Genomic DNA, 23,023 nt, shown 5'->3' with positions numbered 1-23,023 from the left:
TGGCCTTTGGACTGCTGTGGGAGTCAGGGAGGGGTGTTGGGAGGGTGGAGGGGAGGGGAGGGGGGAGAAGGGGCGGTTGGTACTTTTGTTATCCAGCCGTGCATTATTTATGATATTTCATTCCAGGAATGCCGTAGGCTTGGGCAATGTGAAGCTCCTCCACACTCCTATTGAATCAGTCATACAATCTGCCCTGTTGAACTCAATTTCCCTAATGAAATCTGGGGGGGGTAGAAATTAGTGACAAGGGTGTTTTAAAATGCGTTTTACCCTGTTTAAAGGGCTGATAAATAACACTTGGAGATATAGTGTGTGTCAACATTTGGCTGGTAAATATCAGGGGCCAGGGGAATATCTTTTTCACCCTCAGTCTCCCTTTTGCAACCTTTTTTGTTAAGTCCACCCCAATCTCTCGCTCTCTTTCTCTCTCACGCACTCCCTATCTCTCTTTCTCCAACTCACTTCCTGCAAGTGGAATGAGCAACTGGATTCCAACTCCAGTTATTAATTTCACACTCAAACTAGAAATTCTACAAGTAATGGCTACCATACAGAAGTCATCCACACGCATGCACATACAAACACACAGACACATACACACACAAACACACACACACACACACACACACAGACACACACACACACACACGCACACACTGTTATTGAGTTTCACATATTGGCATTCCCGTTGCATTTATGAGGCACTAGCTCTAGGACAAATACACTAAAATAGTCTAAAATCCTCCATTACTGGGAGATGGAAAATAAACATTGTCATTGAGCCTGAGTGCAATGTCACCGAACAGCAACAACTAGATGGCAAACTGTTTACTGGTCTTTTATTGAATTAATTTATTGTATTTGTTCATCACAATAATGTACACTGGACATAATACGAGTGACCTTTGCACTGATCAATGGACATGACCTGATGTCTGATTATATTATAAGACACAGTAACACAATAACAAGTGCACTAATTCCTAATTCTCTCTATGAATTACCTCATATGGAAATATATTAGATAATAATTTTCTCTTTACGTGACATTCTCCATTTGTACTGTGTGTTTATTTGTTTGGATTTGCATGTGTGTGTGTGTATGTGTGTGTGTGTGTGTGTGTGTGTGTGCATGTGAATGTGTGTACGCCTATGGGCTGATGTGTACGGAATGCTTTAGTTCTGAATGAGCGTGTATTTTTACAATGGCGTTACAAATCCCTGAAATATAATGTTATTTTATCTTTTATACAGACACTTCTGTTGGATTCAGTGTTGTTACCCAAGCACTGGTTCTTACTCAGTTAGCCATGCTACAGAACACGGGTCTGTCTCACTCTTCATCACTGTCCCTCATTTTCTCTCTCTCACTCGTTCTCACACACACACACACACACACACACACACACACACACACACGCACACACACACGCACACACACACGCACACACACACACACACACACACCCGGAGGGTTTCTTCCTTTAAAGTTGTTGGCTTTTACTCAACTGGCAATGTAGCTCTCCATTCTCTCTTGTCTTCTTCCATTGGGCTATGGGCAAAAGTCATGCACTATATGCACTCACAAAGTCAATGAAGTCACATTTCTGTTTGGAAAATTCAATCGCAGCCTCAGCTTCAAACTCGTCCTTTATCTCTGTCACCTTGTCTTATTCCTTTCTCTCTCTCTCTCTGTCCCTCTCTTATCTCTCTCCCCTTCTCTACCTCTCTCTCTATCGCTCTGTCCCTCTCTTATCTCACTCTCCTTCTCTCCCTCTCTCTCTCTCTCTCTCTTTCTCTTGATAGGCGCTCGAGCATCAGAGACACTTAAGTCTTGGTGGTCTAGAAAGACCATTCTGGTGCTCTTTAAAATAAGAGATTCATTTGTCAAGAGGAATGTAAATGTGTGTGCATGTATTTTTTTTGTGTGTCTTTTAAATGCGTGAGTTTGTGTGTCTATGTCTGTGTGTATATTTATAGTGTGTGGTTGTGTGTGTGTGTGTGTATGTGTGGATGGTAGTATGTGTTGGGTGTGGTAGTTTATTTGAGTGAGTGTGTATGTAGCCATGTGAGATTGTGTATGTGTGTGTGTGTGTGTATGTATGTGTGTGGGGGAGAGATAAGTTCACGGCCCTACAGCATAGGTCTTTGGTGGAGGTGATGGTTCACAATGTATTCTGTTCAATGGCCCTTATAGTCTTCTGCTATTTGATTGATTGAACAATAGACTGATTTTCAAAGAATAGGTGGACAAAGAAATTCTGACAGAATTCAGTATGTGAATGCACTGAACAATACATTCACACACACACACACACACACACAAACCCCACAGAATCGGCAGGGACATCACTCTTTTATTCTCTCACACACACACACACACACACACACACACACACACACACACACACACACACACACACACACACACACACACACACACACACACACACACACACACACACACACACACACACACAGTTTCTCTTTACATTTACTTTATACACAGTACACAGCGCTGGTGTAAAACCCGCAGGGCCAAATTTCTCACTGCAAAATCAGTTATTAATCAAGTCACTGGACAACTTTGGAAGAAGAAAAATCAATTTTCCTTTCTTCCCCAATTTATTACTGCATAAATTGCCCTTGACTTTCAAATGCACATCTTTGTGGCGGTGTCAAAATAATTAAGTAAAAATCTATTATATTTGCGTTGATTTTTTATCCTGCTTTAAGGGACAAAGGAGAGGGCTATTGTGAGTCAGTTTTTATCGATAGTAGACAAGGAGAAGGCAAGGATCGCTGCAATTTGATTTTGGTGCAATCAATTCAGTATTTAGATATAGAAATGATGTCAAATCCACAATCTGTTAAATTGTCTATGAAGATAAATTTAGAACACACAATTAAAATGCTCAAGGATTTTTGGTAATTTATTTACTTAAATTTAGCAATAAATTCGCAAGCATTCGTAAGCAAATATATAAAATACAAATATGTAAACCTCTTTTGATCGGCACTTTAAAATGAATACATAGAAACATGAGAGTTTATTCAATTTTATGACCTAATAGTGAAATGAGTTATCAAGCCACATAAAATACAGCAGAACTATTCAGTACACATGTTGACTTTCATATGGTTCTCAATTCAATATTCATTCATACCACTGCAATGCTGTGTCATAAAATAGAGTGATTGTATACTGTACATCTCTCCGACAAACCAGTCTGTCTTTTTCCGTCTTGACTGGTAAATAGCCTCATGTGTATCATCAGAAATATTCACAGCTCTGTTTTTTAGCTGATCATGAATTATTAACATCCAGAGAAGATGAATAGCTTTAAAACTTTTTTTGATGCCACACAGCTATAGGCATCATATTTACAGTCTGTATTGCTGTGCTATAATTCTTTTTATGTGATAGAATATAATGGAAGAATTTAATGAAATGTTATAGTTCAAAGCAATATTTTTTTCAAATTTCTACGATTGTCAATATAAACAACACACACAAATGCGTTTACAGTTACTGTTAACTGGAAAAGTTGAAGATGTAAACATTGTTGTTATACATTAAAATATATAATACCTTGTTCAGTATTATACTGGGGGTCAGTTCCCCTTCCTTTCTTCTTGGGAATAACAGTTGTTATTTATTTATCTGGGCTGAAAGCATTCTTTTCATGGACTAAGTGAGAGATACAAATTTTATTGAGGGAAGTTAACTATTCTCTAGACTCAAGCAGGGGAAAACAGTAGTGGAAAAGATATGCAATAAATATCCATAGAGTTCATGATATATGAACAACAATTCAAAAAACACTGTCCCAAATGATTCATCATAATCCATGTGTAGCAATTTGTGCTATTGATTCAAAAGTAAAAAAAAAAAGTTGAGCGCTGAATCCAGACTCACTGAACTACTCAGACTGGCAGTCCTTCAACTCTGAAACCAACCGCTCCAATATATCAACAATAGCTCCTTTCAATCGGAAATAGGCCTACCTGCGTCCCCGTCTCAGTCCCCGCCAGCAGCTGTCTCGCAACCTTGAGTCAGCCAGCATTGATTTCCATCCCTTTGCATGGTACAAACTCATGGCTCTAATTAAAAGCCTTTGCACCATATTACTAAACTCAAGATGCTAACCTAACACATGTTGCTAATACATGCCACTATCTTAATGCGTCGTGCTTACTAATGGCATGGGATTAACTGAACGCACAACGCTCTTGCTAAACGGATGTTGCTCCCTAATATCACTAACTAAACAAATGAATCTAACTAAATACATGAAACGAATTCAACCCCTAGAGTTAACTAACTGCATAATACTGACTAAAACCAACACGCTAACTAAATGCATTGTGCGAACTAAACACATGGCGCAAATGAAACCCCAAAAATTAACTAAACGCATGGTGTTAATTAAACCCGAGAACACTAAACTCATCAGGCTAACTAAACCCACAACACTAAGTAATTGTACTAAGTTAAACACATGGAGCCAACTGCATTAAGAAGCAAACACTACTCTATCGCACCATCAGCTCACAAAAACAGCACAGTGCCAAGGCTCTTTTGTCCCATCGAAGTCTAGCTTAGGCCTTTGATGAGAGATAGTCCATCTTTTGTATAAAGCAGTGTTCTATGCAGGTCTGATTAGCGCACAGGCACACAGTTTTCGAGTCGGGAGCCAGGCAGGGAGAGACGATTTGGAAAGGCTATGCTGAGCCAAGAAAAAACTGATCCGAGGTTGTGAATGAACCTCCGGGAATGCTTGTGACTCCCGGCATGGTCATCCATTTTATATTTCACCTCTTACTTTACTTTCACATTTTTATAATGTCGTATTTCACCATACTGTGAGGGCTCTGCTTTTGAAATGAGTACATGGGAGATTGTTCATGCCCTCATCGAAGTGTCGATCTCATTAGCCTCTTGACGTATGCTCTCTTTCTCACCCATTCTCTCTCTCTCTCTCTCTCTCTCATTTTGCATAATCATGATGTTCGTGGGGCTACCTTTTAATTCAGTCTAATCACTATGTCCAGTTGCCTTGGATGTCAATTTCAGTGATTGATCAATTAATTCTGCATGTCTAAAGCAGCCCACTTGCTTATGCGTGTGTGCATGAGGTTCAAGTGGTCAACTGCATTATTGAAAGCATATTTTTTCATATAGCCCTGGCTGTGGCAGAGAAAACAGCGAGAGAGAGAGAGAGAGAGAGAGAGAGAGAGAGAGAGAGAGAGAGAGAGAGAGAGAGAGAGAGAGAGAGCTTAGAAGGCTATTAATCTAGACTATTGGTTTATTATTGGAATTATTTACCACACAAGCTAGTGTTGACCACATCCAAGGCATGTTTTTAGATCCCATGTTTGCATTGGATCTTTTTCTGCGCACCTTTGCCTTTCTTCAATTGATCCGATCCGGCGCTTCAGGGGGAAAATCTAACTTTTTCGGAAAGCGATGCCGTCATAGCTGTAGCTTTTCCCAGTCACCTCATCACAGATTTTGTCAACTGTCTAACAAATTTAATTTTGGAAAAGAGGTTGTTACATGTTAAAAATAAACCTCACATTAAGTTACTCTCACAAATCAAAACTGTAATTTTTGTGTATGAACACGATGCCTTTCACTCATGTATAACATGATAAGTTATCTCTAAGATGTTGAGCTAAGGGCTAAAGAGCTAACATGGCTCATTGTCATAGAAACCATAAACAAAGCACAGAGATGCAGCTGTTTTCTTTCAGTGCACTAACACTTCGTCCCAGTGAATCCCAGTGCCATGCAACTGCAATCCTGCCAGAAAAAAAATTAACTATGTGGACAACGGCCGTTAATCACGCTATAGAGAGGGGGGGAAGACATCGAACACGTCCAACAGGCTTTGGCTTATCAATTATATTTTAAGTAGATTGTCTGGTTGCGCGTGTGTGCTTTGCTTATGTCTTTGGGGCCTTTGTGCCTCTGTGAATATAAATGTAGGCGGGAGGAGTCTTTTAATGATGGTGTTTTTGGTGCCTCAGCTTTGCCCTGGACTCAGCAGAAGGCTAAGGATCTGAGAGAGGAGGGATGGCTGAAAGGGCTGGGAAAGTGCTTAACTGGACAGTGAGACAGAAGCACCCTCTGAGGCACGGGAACAAAGCTAACCTCGGCTTGGATGTTAAAATAAAAAATGAAAAAAAAGTTACATGCAAAAGTTTTTTTGGAGCTCTTGGTCGAAGAGCAGTCCAAGTGTGTGGGCGAGGGTGGTGCTCGGGCCGGCCTGTAACGAGGCTCAAGACCGCAATGTTCTGAGGACGTGGGATAAGACCTCTGACCAGGACTCACGGCCAAATGTACACACAGTGCCCTCGCACGCACGCACGCACGCACGCACGCACAAGCTGTATAAATGAAGGTTTTTGCAAAAAGTACACATAATACAAGTATATGATTATTACACAGAAAACTGCACAGTGAAGTACATCCACACATAATCCCCAGTCACACTCGCACACAAACACATACACATATACACACCCACACAATGACAGACATGCACTCACACACACACATACACACACAGACACACACACAATGACAGACCCGCATACATACACGCATACACAAACACAATGACAGACAGGCAAACAAACACACACACACACTCCGACAGGCACACACACACACACACACTCCGACAGACACACATAAACACACACAAATAAACACACAAACCAACCTAAACAAAAACCTTGTTTAGGTCCTTACCCTTACCTTACCTTCTCCTGTCACATTCTCATTCAGGCATGAACATTCATGTAAACCTATTGTGGCCGCCAATGTTTTCTGCAATCGGTGCTCGAGTTCTAGAGTTCCTTGCCTGTCAGTTCAATGTTTAACTGTAACCTTGGCTACGTTTGTGCGGTGAACAACGCGGGGTTGAAGGTTGAATCGTAGGACGCTGCATCAATGCAGAACCATTGCCCAATACTCTCTATTGGCCCTTCTATTGGCTGTGTGGGGTTGTGTGGGCGTTTGAGTGTGTTGTTTATCATAGCATTGTGAATACTATAAGTGTGTGGGAGCAAGGGCATCCGTGTGGGCATGCCACGGTCTTCAGTGAATGTGTCTGCATGTGTCGATGATCATAATTGTTGTCATTGATCAGTGTGTGTGTGTGTGTGTGTGTGTGTGTGTGTGTGTGTGTGTGTGTGTGTGAATGTGTCGGTATGTGTTTGAGTTTATATGTGTGGTTTGATGTGTGCGTTTGTGTGTATGTGTGTATGTGTTCGAGTGTATATGTGTGTGTATGTGTGTGTTTGTTTGCCTCTCGTGTGCTTTTCATGGCGAAATCTGTATTAGCAGTCAGAGATTTCAGGCTCGCTCAGCTGTGAAAACGCGAGTACGTGACGAGGGCTCCACTAGCCACCTCCCTCCGTCTTTGCGCCCTTATCCGTCTAATTAAGATCCCCTCTATCGCTCTCTTCACCATCAGAACCATCCCTCACTCTACCCCATATTTTGTCCTCAAATCTCTGCCTCTCTCCTCCATCTCTCCTTCATCTCTTTGCCGTCTCTCTTCCATCTCTCTATCTCTCCCCTGCTCCTCCTCTGTCTCTCCTCTATCTCTGTATCTCTCTCCCGTCCCGCTTCTGTCCCCCCTCAATCTCTCTATCATCCCCCCCCCTCTCTCTCTAACTCTCCACTGTATCTCCTCCGTCCCCCCAACATCTCTCTATCTCTCCCTCGTTCCTCCTCCGTCTCTCCATTTCTCCTCTATCTCCCCTCCAACTCTTCCTGGTCCCTCCTCAATCTCACCTCCATCTCTCCTCCATCCCTCCTCCATCTCTCCACGGTCCCTCCTCAATCTCACCTCCATCTCCCCTCCAACTCTTCTCCATCTCTCCTCCATCTCTCCTTTCTCTCTCCTTCATCTCTCGCTCATCTCTTCTCCATCTCTCCAACTTGCACTTCATCGAGCCATCATTCCGTTCCGCTCTCCGTCCCTCAATGTGCGCTCTGTTCTGCGGGCATATCGATGGGGGGCGTGGCAGTTCCCGGCAGGAAGGTGGTGTGTTTTGTTACATTTCTTTCGGGGATGACGTAGGTATAACCAGATCCTGTGGTTGGGGGGGTCCTTGGGGGTCCTACCATCTTGAGGTCTCTCTGTCATATGCCAACAGAACTGTGGAAGAGCTGACCGGGATAAGATAGCTTTTTAAGCCCCCTGCGTCTGAAGTGGCGTCTCTCACTGACAGCTCATTGTTTTGCCTCCAAAGACCCCCACCAGCAACCACTATCCATCCCCCCCCCCCATGCCATCCCACCCCTCTGGTCTTTTAGATTCATGTCTGGCTACAGGTAAAATCTCAATACCTGGACGTGATTAAGCCATCATAGCGGTAAAAAAAAAAATGCAAACAATCGCTTCCCATCCTCACCATAATCTTGCTCCACAGACGGCGTGCTAACAATTTATAGTGCGATATTAATATTCGTTCCTTCTGTTCTTTTCTTGTCATTCCTCCAGCTCACGTTGGCCATGTTGAGCGACTGGGATTAGGTGGTATCCTAGCAAACTTGTTTTCCTGGAAACGTGCGGGGTAGGCTAACAAGGAAAGAAGCGCTGCACTCACTGGTGGTCTCAGAGCTGTTGTGAAAATGAGAGCTCCGCGGCGTGGTGGAAATGCATTTGTAATCCTATACCGCTGTATCAATATTCGGAGAAGCTAATATTATTGGATGCCACTCCACTCTCGCCTTTCTTTTTGTTTATTTACCAATGTGAAGTCAATTTCATTCCCTGTGTTGCAGCCCCCCCCCCAACACAACCCACCCCCCTGAATCCTATCTGCCATTGTATGTGCCTCACTTTGTCTCTGTCTCTCTCTCTCTCTCTCTCCCTCTGTATTTCTCTCATCCCTCTTTCTATCGTCCTCTCTCTCTCTCTCTCTCTCTCTCCCTCTCCGTCTATCGTTCTCTTTCCCGTCCCTACACTCCCCGTTTTCTTTATCTCTCTCCCTCCATTTCTCTCCCTTCTCTTTCTATCCCGCTCTCTCACTTTATCATTTGCACTTTTTTTCTCTCTCTCATTTCCTCTATCTCCTCTATTTGTCTCTTTCATGCCCATTCCATTAAATCTGCAGCTGTTGCCTCTGTATTCACCGTTTGTCTCCCTTGTGATTTTATCGTATTCATTTGAAAGCGGGTGTGACGTTTGGGCTGCTTCATTTATTTATTCATTCATTCATATATTTATGTTTATTTATCTGGGTTATTTATCTTATCTCGCTATTGGACAATGATATATGTAGTTTCCTACATTTGGATAATGTTTTGACATATTAACCCTTGCGCCATCCCTTCTTTATGGCGATATAGCCCGAGACAATACAAAACCGTAAAAAATGTAGGTATATGGATAGCGTCATTAGAATTGTCATTTGGGAAAGCCTTGGGGAAAGAATCCTATTGCTTATTGCAATTTGAGGACCACGTTGTCATCATACACATTCCACCATGGAACCAGGATGGGTGTGTGCTTGTGTGTGTGCTTGCATGTGCGTGTGCATGTTTTGCATGTGCTTCCGTGACTGAGACTAGGTAAGGGAGCACTTCAGTGGAATCATAATGTCACGCAACGTTTACGGCACACTCTTTGTTGTCACTTTGTATTACCTTGAGTTCATTGCAACCTGATGATTTATAGATTGGAATGTAATTGGAAATAGAATTGTACCAAAAACACGCAAACATACGTAGGTCCTCAAGGTCTCCTACTTGATGGACACAAACACGGGGGTATCAAATTCAAGCGCCTTGTTAACTTTACCATCAATATTCAGCGTGTGCTCCTCAAACGTGAGAGTATGCATGACACCATCCTATCAATAAATGAGCGCCACACATAAGCATACGGAGCATATATAACGCCTACATGTGTAGGTGGCGCCACATCAATCTTTGAAACCTTATCTATCTGACATGATATAGCCTGTATGGAGCGGGTGATGAGGGTCCAAATCTACGGCCTTTGAAGGCCACACAGATGCCTAATCAAGCCGTAAAACCCGTCTCTATCGGTCCAGAAGGTAGACCCTCACCTTTACACATTCGGGGAAGGATGATGAATTTACTATGAGGCACCAGGTGTGGAATATGTACTCCACATCCTGCTTGGTAGTGCTCAGCAATCCTGTGGACATTTCCAGGGCGGATTCCCAGCACTTGCAGATGAAGCTGCTGTTGCCATTGCATGCCTAACATTGCCTGCGAGCTCGCCACACAATTAATGGTTGTTTCTTATTCTCCGCCGGTGGTGGTTGTGCTCAGGTGGCGCATGCCGGCTCACTCCCAGCGAACGCCTCCGTGGCTTGTTTGAAGTGAGCTTGGCTTTAGGAAACAACCTCCAGGTTTTGACATCAAACCCGAGTATCAAGCCCCCTAATGGGCACCCCACTGTGGGCTAGAATTAGCAGGAATAACCCCCGCCGGCAGGCTTACTCCTCTACATGCCAGGGCCACAGAGGAAGACGTAGAGGGCGGAAGGCGGATAATAAGGAGCAGGGAAAGGAAGGAAGGGAGGGAAACCAACCACAGCCACCAAGAGAGAAGGGACGGGTGGCGTAAAAGGAAGACGCCATGCAAATAGCGTATTAAGTGAGGTGGAGCGAAGTTGAGGCGACAGAGAGAGAGAGAGAGAGCAAGAGAGAGAGAGAGAAAGAGCGAGTGAGCGCGAGAGCGAGAGAGAGAGAGAGAGACAGTGAGAGAGAGAGATAGAAGGAGAGGAGGAAGAAACGAAAAGGGATAAAATAATAAAAAGGTAGTGAGCGGTGTATTACAGGAAGAAAAGAGGCAGGGTACACCAGTGACTCTTTCCTCTGAACATGGCAGGATATCAATAAACACGCTGTACCCTGCCTACTGTACCCTGCCTACTAAGCTACTATAGGTCTCGGGAACCCGAGCCTTTGTATGCACGTGTATGAATATCGGCGTGTGTCTCCCTGCAAACACGCCATCATGTGTGTGTTTGCCCCCTCTGTGCCTGTGTGTGTACAAGAGCAAAATCTTCACGTCATGCCGTGTGTGCATCGAGACTCACACAGCGACCACGAGCTCCGCATCGGTTTACACACACGGAGAGAGCAAGATCGCTCACCCCGTCGCCAGTGTAGCGCGCTTTCATGCCCCCCCCCCCCCCTTGCGCTAACGCTGTGTGAGACAGCCGTACGCAAAAAGGAGCAGGGCGCCTCTGTAGAGACAGACAGAAGTCAGTGCCTGCAGCGTGCTCAAAGCTCCCAGATAATGTATACAACAATTCCCCCCAGCCTGCCCCAGCCCAACCCATCATCCATCTCCGCCACGCCAACGGGTGTGAGCGAGGGGAAGGTGACACCAGTCAATCCGGCTCTGACAGAGCAGACTAAGATAATAGCGGAGCTTTGATTCCGTGCAATAAGTCCTGTCAGTCATAATGAAAGCCGCCCCTGATTATATGAGAGCTGCAACATGCATTGTCAGCTGGTGTGGCGGCCATGTTGGACATCGTTGGGGGTGCCCTGTGTGTGCGATTGGTCACGACTGCCGGGTCTCATGTCTATGTGACCGTTGCCAGGCGACCACGATGGCTTTTTTCTTTTAACGTTCAGAGCCGTGAGTGCACAAAGTGAATGGTTGTAAAAGATGGAGAAACTTTCGTAGATTGTGTGTGGGCTGCACAGAGGGCCGCAGGGGGTGAAGGGTGTGAGCGGTGTTGGGGTGATTTTTCTCGTTTTATCTAAGCCTCCTAGCGTTGCGAGCACAGTAGGATACCACTCTGTTTGTATATATTGTGTTTCTTGTTTGTGTGTGTGTGTGTGTTAGTGTGTGTGTTGGTGTGTGCGTATTTTCAAGTGTATGTGAATGTGTGTGGGTGTTGTTCAGAGTTACTGTGCATGTGTGTGTGTGTGTGTGCTTGTGTGTATGTGTGTGTTTGTGTGTGAGAGAGGTTTGTGAGGGTTTGTAAATATGTGTGTGTTTGTGTGTGTTTGTGTGCGATCCCTGTTATTATGTGATTATGTGATTTGGTCTATTGTCTGTAAGGATTTGCATGACAGGGCATTTGAGTGTGCGTAAGTCAGAGTGTGTGTGTGTGTGTGTGTGTGTGCCAAGCATTTGGGGAATGGGGGCGGAGTGGGGGCCGGGGTTGTGGGCGGGGGGGTGTGGGGGGGTGCTAGCCCTTGGCTAGGGAGCAGCAGCCTTTCAGGTGGAATAAAAGCATTACTGCAGCGGCAGAAAGGTCAGCTGTAAAGTTGTATCAGACTGCTGGTGATCACCCTACACCGTGGATCTCTGAGGTATTGAGCAGGCACGCTCTAATGGCTTTGATATATGGACTACAGGAGTCCCTGAAGAGGTCAATACCACAGTACTTTGTCTCTATGAGCAATGACCCTCTCCAGCTCCATTTAGAAGCCTTATATCCGCGGGAAATAGGCTGGATAGGCCTTGGGGCTTAGGACACACCAATATGAAGGGAAGCGATAAGCAGGAAGAGGAGAAGAACGGGAAGTAATATGAATGTGTTTCGTAATCATCCCGCCTGTCTCTAATCGTGTACCAATCAGTCATTAGTCGAGAGTGTTGGCAGTTGAAGTGAGAGAGAGAGGGGGGGAGGCCCATTCAATCGTGGGCTTCGGATGAAGTGGAGGAGGATGATCTGATGAGTGCGAAAAGAAAACGGGGGTGGTCTAAGAGGGAGAGATGGGGGATAAGGACTGGGATTGGAGGTGATAGCAGTAGATGGAGGGAGGCGGTTGTAGGGAGGTGGGGAGTGTACCTTGGTGCTCATAGAGCTGCGTCACGTCTCCCAGGGTCGTGTCCCATTGATCCCTGCGATAGTCTGATCATTTACAAAGTGTAATGGCTATGAAAGATGTGGGGCTCAGCTGCAGATGTAATGTTTCTCATCCTATTCGGTGTCTGTGGACACCGAGAATAAAAAAGAGCCCATCACAGCAGCCTTTGGAGAGAGAGAGAGAGAGAGAGAGAGAGAGAGAGAGAGAGAGAGAGAGAGAGAGAGAGAGAGAGAGAGAGAGAGAGAGAGAGAGAGAGAGAGAGAGAGAGAGAGAGAAGCCGGGCCCGCGCTTTACTTTCGCCAAATGCATTTTTCAAACACTTTCGGAAACACCACGCCCCCACACACACCCTCCACCCCGTAGCGGCATGTATTGATTGGATGCTAACCTTTGCTATGAAATATGAAGGGAGTCAAGCGGTGTTCATAAATGTGCCGTGTAATTGGGGACACGCTGAGGCTGCACTATAGTTCCACACTGTGTTCAATAAGTTGACACGCGTTTTAGCCTACTCTGCCCATCCTTCTTACCTTAACTCACTCTCTCTCCCTCTTCCTCTCCCCTGTGGCTCCTTTACCTCCGCACACCTCCACCCCTCCCTTCCCCCCCCCCCCCACCCCCCCCCACCCCTCTCAGACGGTGCAGTATGCTGAGGCTGTGTGTGCTGCTGAGTGCTTAAGTCGAGCCGCCGGGTCGTCATGGAGGAGATGGACAACAAGCCCTACCAGCCACTGTCCAAGGGCCGCCATGAGATGGAGATGTCCTACACCAGCTCGTCCGACGAGAGCGAGGACGGCCGCGCCGCCCACCAGCGCTCCTACGCGTCCCGCGAGACGCTGCCCGACTACGCCCACGAGCTGCGGCTGACGCTGGGCTCAGCCCACCGCGAGCGCCAGACCAGCTACAACCAGCACCCGCCAGGTACAGTACAGTGTACAATACGCTATGGTACAGTACGGTACGTTACAGTACACTAGGGTTGTCACGATACCAGAATTTCAGTAGTCGATACCAATACCTCTGAATTTCCACAATTTCGATACTAATTCCATACCACAATTTTTTTTTTAAAACAACAGGACCCATGTACTTTTAAATTCAATAATTTATTGAAAAACTGCTTCAAAATGTCAAGTATTTAACACCACTGTTCTTCAACATCTTTTTGCACGGAATTTAAATTGCAGTACCAGCTGCCAACCCCCAACATACATTCAAAAAAGAACAGCAGTGGCCTATAGCCATCCAGTATAAAAACAAACAATACTGTGCTTATAAATATGGTCATAAATAACAACAATAGCCAACTATTTGACATTCAAAAAAGAACAGCAGTGGCGTGGAGCCTTCAAGTATATAAAACAAACAATATTGTTCTTCTTATAAATATGCAAATAAATAACAAAACAACAGTGGTGTGGAGCCTGATATCACATAACTAAAACCTCTAATACTAGGTTCCAACAGGCATAACTTAAGGATTTTTGAACTTCTTTGTTAGTTCCAGGTTTTTTGAGAGGAACACCAACATGTCAATGTTTTCTTGGGTCAGTTTTGACCGTCTTGGACTGACAATCAAGCCAGAAGTACTGAAAACTCTCTCAGAAGCACAACTTGATGCAGCAATGCACAGATACTTTATTACAAAATCAGGGAGCTGAGTGTGTGACTTTCTTCCTGCTTCTCCTGGTCTGGCTCACACTGGTAAAAAAAAACCGTTTAGTTTAAATAACATAAGGTAAGAGACTGTCAGACAGTATCTCATCATGTCACCTTACGTATAATGACGCAGACCGTATCGTTACATTACGTTAAACATCTACATGAGGGAGCGACTGAGCGAGCAGTAGCCTGCGCGGCTGCTCCCCAGCTGACTCTCATGCCCAAATGACGGAACGGAACATAGGCATATTCGGGTTAATGTATAACGTGAAACAACAGTGATAGTAAACGGAAACTCGCTCACCTTGAATTCTCTAAACAAGCCGGGGTGCCTGTCTTGAGGTGTTTGGCCAGGTTTGACGTGCTTCCTCCTTTCGTGTGAAAACTTCTGAGGCATTGTTTGCATGTCGGCTTGTTTGAGTCTAGAATTGCTCCGGATTAATCCGCCTCGAATACAAAATATTTCCACACGCGACTCTTAGCAGCTGTCTTGTCGACAAGCCGATGTGTGTCACCTGCGGAAGCCATTTTTTTCGAAGACGCCAGGTTTTCTTTTTCAGCACCGCTGACTGCTCTGTGCTGCTCACACGCGTATACTGCCCCCGTCAGTTCCGCCAAGAATCGACACGGCTGGCCAAGTGAAAAGTTGTATATTCGGTTCTGACGTTACCAGAAAAAAGCAAGTATCGAATTATTTTTTTCGTGTCGGCATCGAATTGATACCGAAGTGTCGGTTCTTGCGACAACCCTACAGTACACTACAGTATGCTACGGTACAGTACGCTACAGTACAGGACGCTAAGGTACGGTACAGCGAGCTACGCTGCGGTTGAGGATGGTACGCTAGAATACAGTACGCTGCAGTACAGTACGCTACAGTACAGTACGCTGCGGTACAGTAAGCTACGCTGTGGTTTAGTATGGTACGTTAGATTACAGTACGGTACGCTGCGGTACAGTAAGGTACGCTGTGTTTTAGTATGATACGTTAGATTACAGTACGCTACAGTACAGTACGCTGCGGTACAGTAAGCTACGCTGTGGTTTAGTATGGTACGTTAGATTACAGTACGCTACAGTACGGTACGCTGCGGTACAGTAAGCTACGCTGTGTTTTAGCATGGTACAGTACAGTACGCTACAGTACAGTATACTACGCTACAGTACAGTATGCTACATTACAGTTAGTAAAGTATAGTACATTACGCTGTGGTTTTGTATGGTACAGTGCGGTACAGTACGCTACGGTGTGGCTTAGTATGGTACAGTATAGTACACTATGCTGTGGTTTAGTATGGTACAGTACAGTACACTATGCTGTGGTTTAGTATGGTACAGTACAGTACACTACGGTACAGTACGCTACAGTACAGTACCCTACAGTACAGTACACTACGGTACAGTACACTACGGTACAGTACGCTCCGGTGTGGTTTATTATGGTAAGCTACAGTATGCTACGGTATGGTACATTACAGAGCTGAATTGTAACCCATTCAGCCATGATAGAAAGATGAATAAATACAAAGATAGTTAGATAGATAGATTAGAAAACTTGTCTTTTGCCTCACAGAGGATCAATAAAACCAGTGGATGGATCCGCAGATATCCAAGGATGGATACCTTGTGGTTTGCAGCCAATACCATATGTATATATATATATATATATATATATATATATATATATATATGGATGTAAGATTTGTGCAGCAGGTGCATGCTGCAAACACACATACACAAACTCTCAGACACACACACACACACATTGACATTGGGAGCATACATTCATAACAGACAGAGCTTGGCTGTAAGAGGGCCTGTGTGAATTACCTATTACAGTCCACAATGAGCCAGAAGGACAGTCGGAGGCAGCCAATTACCTCTCTTCCATGGAGGTGATATTTCTCTCCCACGGCTAAACTAGGTCAACCCAAAACCTTTCTGTGGCCTCACCTGGGCTGGAACACAATGCTTCATTTCATCCTCAGACAGCCGAAGCACGCGCACACACACGTATACACACACACACACACACACGCATTCAATGCCACGCATGTGCGTACCGACGTGCATGTGGGTAGGCAAACGCAGGCGGGAAGGAGCACTCAGAAGCACACACTTTACGGACATATCCATGCAAACACACACACCCATACACACTCACACACAGACACACACAGGCACACATGCACACAATTATAGAGACACAAGCACACATGCATTCACTTTTATGCACACAGACGGAAAGACCAGACTAATGTACATCTTGCGCCCGTAATGTACGTCTTGCGCCCGTAAGATTGCTGTGGAATTACTAATGAGTCATATCTTAGAATGAAAGAGAAACCAAACACTCCCACACACAAACACACACAATAACAGGTGCACACATATTAACACAAACACACATGCGCACACCCACACACACAGACAGACAGGCACTGACACACACACACACACACACACACACACACACAGAAACAAATTTGTACACATATAGTCACACACATGCTCAAACAACTATATACCGCCCTTCCCACATGCACACACACACACACACACACACACACACACACACACACATACACACACAAAAACACTGACACACACATACCCCTGCAGGTGAGGGAGGGAGGGGGGGGAGGAGAAACGGGCCAGTATGTTCGGTGATGGATGGCCTCTATGCAGGTCATGTGTGGTGTTAAGAGAGAGGCTGCTCCTCATCTGAGGCAGACCGCTGTGCAGGGTGCTAGGTGATCAATAGACAGCCCTCCTTCTCTCTCTCCCTGTCTCTCTCTCTAACTCTCTCTCTCTCTCTCTCTCTCTCCACTCTCTACTCCTGTGCTCCCGGACCTCCAACCTCCAGATACTCAGCACGACCTGCCCACCAGTCTAACAAGCCGCATTAGCTATTCATAACGCTCACAGCACCTGACAGCTTGGCTACTTGCCGCCAAGAAGAAAAAGAAAAAAGAAAAAAATCCACCTCAGGGATTTGACTCTTCCAATGCCACATTGTTATCGTTGACTTTAGTTGGCTTCTTTTGGAGCATGAGGGGTATTGTGTTGTTTTTTTCGGCGCCTAAAATGGCCTATCCTTCAGCAGTTGACTGGAATCATCAGGTTCTCTTGAAGCTTAAAAAAAAATTGGGGGCAAGGAAACAAGCAAACCTCTAGCGTTTTCTCTTTCACCGTTTACTCAGCAAGGCTTGTTTTTTCCTCCTCCATTTCTAGTGAAAGCCCTTGTCACTCGTGTCAGGGGCTGACACAGTGCGACTTGCCAATAAGATGTGCCCACCCGGCCCCCCCCCAAACAACCCACACCTACTCCCCCCCAAAGCAGCCGTTAAAACGTCAGCGGCAGCCTATTCTGCAAAGCACATCTGTTCGTCTTTCTGCGGCGGGGCTATATATAGTATACCCTACCTAAGTAACCAACTGTTAAGGTGGGGACATCGCCTCCAGTGACTTTTTTAATGGATTATGGTGTTCTGAACAAGAACCAAGCCCATCCTCGGTTACTATAATACCCCGTCTGTTCTGTAATATTTTCCAGTGTGTTCCTTAAAGCCCTTTTCTCTCTTGTCGCTCTTGTTTTTCCTATTTTCTTTGTGTCCTCTGCTGTCTTTGTTCATCCAGTCTGAACCACAGCCACAGCCCTTATTTACTTTGTCTAGTTCTTCTTTTTTTACACTTTCAAAACATTGTACTTTTCCTCTAATGCGCGTCTTGTGTTGCTCCCGTAAAGAGCGCTGTGGAATAGCTAATGAGTCATTTCTTAGAATGCCTGTTGGTAGCAGTCGATATCGCAGTGGATCGATAGAAGAGATAGGTGCTCTTGTATCATATCAAATTTTAGCTTAATGCTGAATTTTCCAACGAGAAAAATAGATTATGTCGGTAATAAATTAAGTCCTTTGCTATCATTTGACCATAACAACAAATTAAACAAGAGACCAAAGAAAAGAAGCGTACATGCGATAGTGCTATTTCCTGCAAAGGCCAGGACTAATTTGCCGAAATGAGAAAGAGGAGGAGAAACAGAGGGCCGAATGAGGAGTAGGAATGGAGGGTGATGGAGGAATGGAAAGAGAAGGAGAAAGAGCAGGGGAAAGGAGAGGAGCTGGAGCAGCTGAAAAATAAATAATGAGGAACGGGAGAAAGAGGAGACAGAGAACGAGAATGATTAGGAGAAGAAGTAAACGACAGCTTAGCAAAATAATAGGGAGGTCTGCAGTGAGGGCCCACCATGGATCCATGTAATGATGATTACCTTATGATTGCATTTAGATCAAATGTATCCATCAACAGTTTGTTTTATACGACACGCTGCACACTGGAATTGAGTGTGTGGCGCATTACTCGGGGACAGGGGGAATAAATAAATAAATTAAACCGGATGAAATGGGGGTGATTGTAGAAAGCTATGAAATAACACTCGGCAGTTCACATCGTTTTGGGAGATTTGCAAACAGTGATTGTAACCTTTTTGCTCAAATTACTCTAAATCTCTCAACATTATAATAATAAGTTAATTATCATTATCAACCGAAAAACGCAGTTCATACATTTCGAAGACCTGGGGTTTTCGATTGCAAGACAACATTTCCCATGCATAACATCATTGCTTAGTGGAAAATAGAAGCCTTTTGCAATTCCCTCTCTGCAGCCAATTTTGTCTAAGCAGTGGCGGTTAAGTGGTGAGTGGCCCGCCCCGGTGTGATACCAGCAGAACCGTGCGTGAGCCCGAGTGGGTCTTGACCTCATCAGCCAGTACCCAGCAGGAGATATCTCTGGTCAGTGAAGTGGTCAGCAGGACTAAGGCTTTTAGTGGAGTCCTCTGGTTCCTGCTCAAAGGACCCTCCACAAGACAACTATTAACCACACGGAGAGAGACCCCGAGAATCCTTCAGCTCTCTTCTATACTTCCTTTAAAAAAAAAATTAACTGTAGCACTCCCAAAATCATTGGCAAATAATTTCATTTATGACTAGGAATCCATTCAGATAGCATAGGTGTGAAAAGTGAACAAAAAAAATCTACATCATGCTGCCTCTGGGGAAAATAGGGAGGCTCTATTGAATTGAATTGAATTAAATTGTAACCAGAGGACTTGCGTAGTATATCTGCTGTTCTCAGATAACAGGTGGATGCTTGGCATTGGAGGGGGTTCGAATACTTGAAAGCATATGAGGTTCAATTATTCCCCCAGTCTGAGTCAATATTAATAAGGTTTGATCTTTATCTGATCTCTTCGGCCCACCAAGGAGAATAGAGTTGAGTTCAGAGCTCTGTTTGAGCAGCAGCTCAATACATCTCTGGCGCAACGGTACAATGTGATGTGGTTTCAACCGGAAGGGTCTTCATTGAAAAAGATAACTCCTAGGGAAATAACAAGGTCTCCATTTTGTTTTAGTTTTTTTTTTCTAACACCGAGTGTATGGACATCAATCTGATCGGTTAAAAGGCTGTCTCCTACAGTAATTTGGAATACTAATGCTGTCTGGAAAATGTCTGGATGTCATGTCTGATAAATGTTTATTAACCATCTTCGATAGCTGCCAAACCGTCACGGTGGTGGCTGAGTATGAATGCCTGAGCGCCATGTTGAGTGTTATCACGTATGGGCTACGATATTCCACTCCTGCTATTCTGGCTCCTTTTTTCGATACTATATCTTATTTCACTCCTCTCTACCTGTCTAGATGTGGACATGATCTTATCGTACCCCCTCTCTACCTGTCTAGATTTAGACTTCATCTTACCTTACTCCTCGCTACCCGTCTAGATTTGGACTTCATCAAGGCGAGCCAGATGAGGAGCCCTGACTACCACCTCCACCAGCCCCCGCCGCTGCCGTCCCAGCAGTGTCAGCAGCAGCAGCAGCAGCAGCAGCAGGAGGAGGAGGAGGAGGAGGAGGAGGAGGGGGAGGTGGTGCACCGCTCCGGTCCTCCCGCCCTGGGCTCAGGGCGTGGCTACTCCCTGGGCGTGAGCTCCGACGTGGACACGGAGCCCGAGGTGGAGCCCTCCCCGGCCCACGGCCTGCAGCACATGTGGATGCGCGGCCTGAAGTCCGAGCAGAGCTCCTGCATGTCCAGCCGCGCCAACTCGGCCCTGTCCCTCACCGACACCGAGCACGACAGGAAGTCCGAGCCGGATCACGGTGAGTGCCATATACGGAGGTGTTTACTTCGGTTACACAGGCGCCGCTTTGTACACCTTTTAAAGATCAAAAAAGACAACACGAAAATAGATTTAAGAAAGGGAAAGCACAAGGCCATTTCAAGGTGTAAAGTGGGCACCTACATGTGCTCGACAGTTGTCGTGGTTTCCATTGATACATTGTGTTAATGCCCATTGTGCTGTGTATGTAGCTTGTGCATAAATCAGCACAAAATTGTATTCTTTCATGCTTTTTTTATTCATAAAAAACATGATGATAATCATAACAGCAATGACCATAGCATAAAATAATCTAATATATACAGCAGTGATCAGATACTGCTCCCTCTGCACTCCATATTATCATCCATGTTACGTCTAAGCCCCTAGACACATTCTGTCGGCCGGCATTATGTATGGAAGACATTTGAATGACACATGGATGGAAATAAAGCGAATGGGCTGCAGAATTGAAAACTCAAGAAAAGGATTTTCAGGGCTTTTTGAGGCCAGAGCACAATACACTGTACGGGGGGAGGAGGGGGGGGGGGTGGTTGAATGTGGACTACAGGAGTCCTGTGAGCCTGCAGGCAGATGGCAACCACTGCTTCAGGGGAGGAAAGAGGCGGAAGAGGAAGAGGAGGAGGCGGAGGAAGAGGAGGCGCAGGTGGTTTTGGGGGGCTGGCTAGGGAAGTCTGGGAGTGGGCCAGCTATCTGTCGTGCGCGGCTGGGAGAGGCCGGGCTCCCTGCAGAAAGGGAGTTAGTTAGAGGTGCTGGGGAACAAAGAAGAAGCTCTTGAACCCATCGCCAAGAGCACCCGCTGTTTATGTGTGTCTCCCAGGAAAAATATGGAACGTGGTCGAGAGAGAGAGAGAGAGAGAGAGAGAGAGAGAGAGTGAGAGAAAAGGAGAGAAGAACCCAAGAGAGTCAGAAAGAGAGAGAGAAAGAGAGAGAGAGAGAGCGAGTGAGAGAGAGAGAGGGTGCGTACGTAAATTGAGAGACGGGGGACAGCTATAAAATGGTAATGAGAGAGTAGGAATGGTAATGTAATGGTATAATTAGAATGTGAATAAAGGAGTGAGTGGTGGAGGTCAAAACAGGTGAAGGAGAAGCAGGTAGAGATTGGACGTGATACAAAGAGGGAGGCAGAGCGAGGTCACTGGAGAGAGTGAGGGAGAGATCACGGTAGAGGGGCTTGAGTTGGGCTTGTTTGTGTTGGGAGGCACCCAGGGTGCTGTTTTAATGAGAGGGGAATTGGATGTGCCTTTTTATACAGCCTCTCTGCCCCATGCGGAACAACACTGAGGGAGAGAGGGAGAGAGAGGGAGAGAGAGAGAGAGAGAGAGAGAGAGAGATGGAAGAGAGAGAAGGAGGAGGAATATAGCAAGAGATAGGGAGAGAGGAAGAGAGGAAAAGATTGAGAGAGAGTGAGAGATAGAAAGAGAGAGAGGAGGAAGATTGAGAGAGCAAGAGAGTGAGAGAGAGAGAGAGGAAGAAGAGAGAAAAAATGATAAGATAAAGTGTGAAAGTGGAGTATAATAGGGGAGATAGAGAGCCAGATAGAACGAACGGGACACGAAGAGAGCAGGAGATGAGAGGACAAATGAAGATTAGAGGGAAGATGTAGAAATAAAAGGGGGGCCGGCCCGGGGACGGCCTCGACGTCGAGGCATGATCCATTCGCAACGGCGAGGTGCGTGTAAAAGGTATCGCCATCTGCGCCCTCCTAAAGACGCACGGAGAGAGAGAGACCCCCACAAAGGGACGGCGATGGATATCGATGGATAAGGCAAGGGATGGGGGGGGAGCAAACGAGGGAGCAAAGGGAATGAAAGGAAGGAGACGAACAAAAGCACCAGGGCCAGGGGAGGAGCGAGGAGCGAGGGATCCAAGACGGTAAAAGCATTCGGCTTTAACGCTACGGCGCACACGCGGGACAGAGGGGGCGGCGTCTCCCCCTGCCTCCGATGTCACGTGACGCTGGGCACGTCCCGCTGCTCCGTCAACCTTGAAAATCATCCCTCGCCTTCATCTCCTCCCGCCCGTTTGTTGTTGTTCTATAATCTCGTGGTCGTCCCCCCCTCTGCTCCCTGTCCCCTCTCCCTCTCTCCTCTGTCCTCCATCCCTTCCCCTTTCCTCTGGTCCTCTGGTGTCCTCTTCACTTGTCTCGGGCGAGCATCCCTCCTCTTCTCCTCCTCTTCCACCTGCCTGCCACTATCTATTCTCATCCTCATGCCTGTCCGTCTCTCCATGCCACGTGGCCTGGGAGGGAGGGGGGCGCCCATGCATGACACCCCTGTAATAGGAAATACATTATGGATGTCACATTCCCCATCCATCAGCAGCACACTGGCGACGTACTTGTGTG

At 45.7% G+C, this 23,023-nt stretch overlaps 1 protein-coding gene across 1 annotated transcript in view; it reads left to right on the top strand.

Moving 5' to 3' along the window:
• Positions 1 to 13,529: 13,529 nt before the first annotated feature.
• The window catches only part of tenm1 (teneurin transmembrane protein 1), a gene marked incomplete at both ends in the record, with an annotated part of 166,392 nt that continues 156,898 nt past the window's right edge, over positions 13,530 to 23,023 (top strand). Inside the window, 2 exon segments of the mRNA XM_079744544.1 lie at positions 13,530 to 13,752; positions 20,282 to 20,656. Of these exon segments, the coding sequence (XP_079600670.1) occupies positions 13,530 to 13,752; positions 20,282 to 20,656 (598 nt within the window).

This window comes from Pollachius pollachius, assembly GCF_949987615.1.
Source record: "Pollachius pollachius genome assembly, chromosome: 10".
In the NCBI taxonomy this organism is placed as follows: Eukaryota; Metazoa; Chordata; class Actinopteri; order Gadiformes; family Gadidae; genus Pollachius; species Pollachius pollachius.
This window is presented reverse-complemented; position numbering and strand designations above follow the sequence as displayed.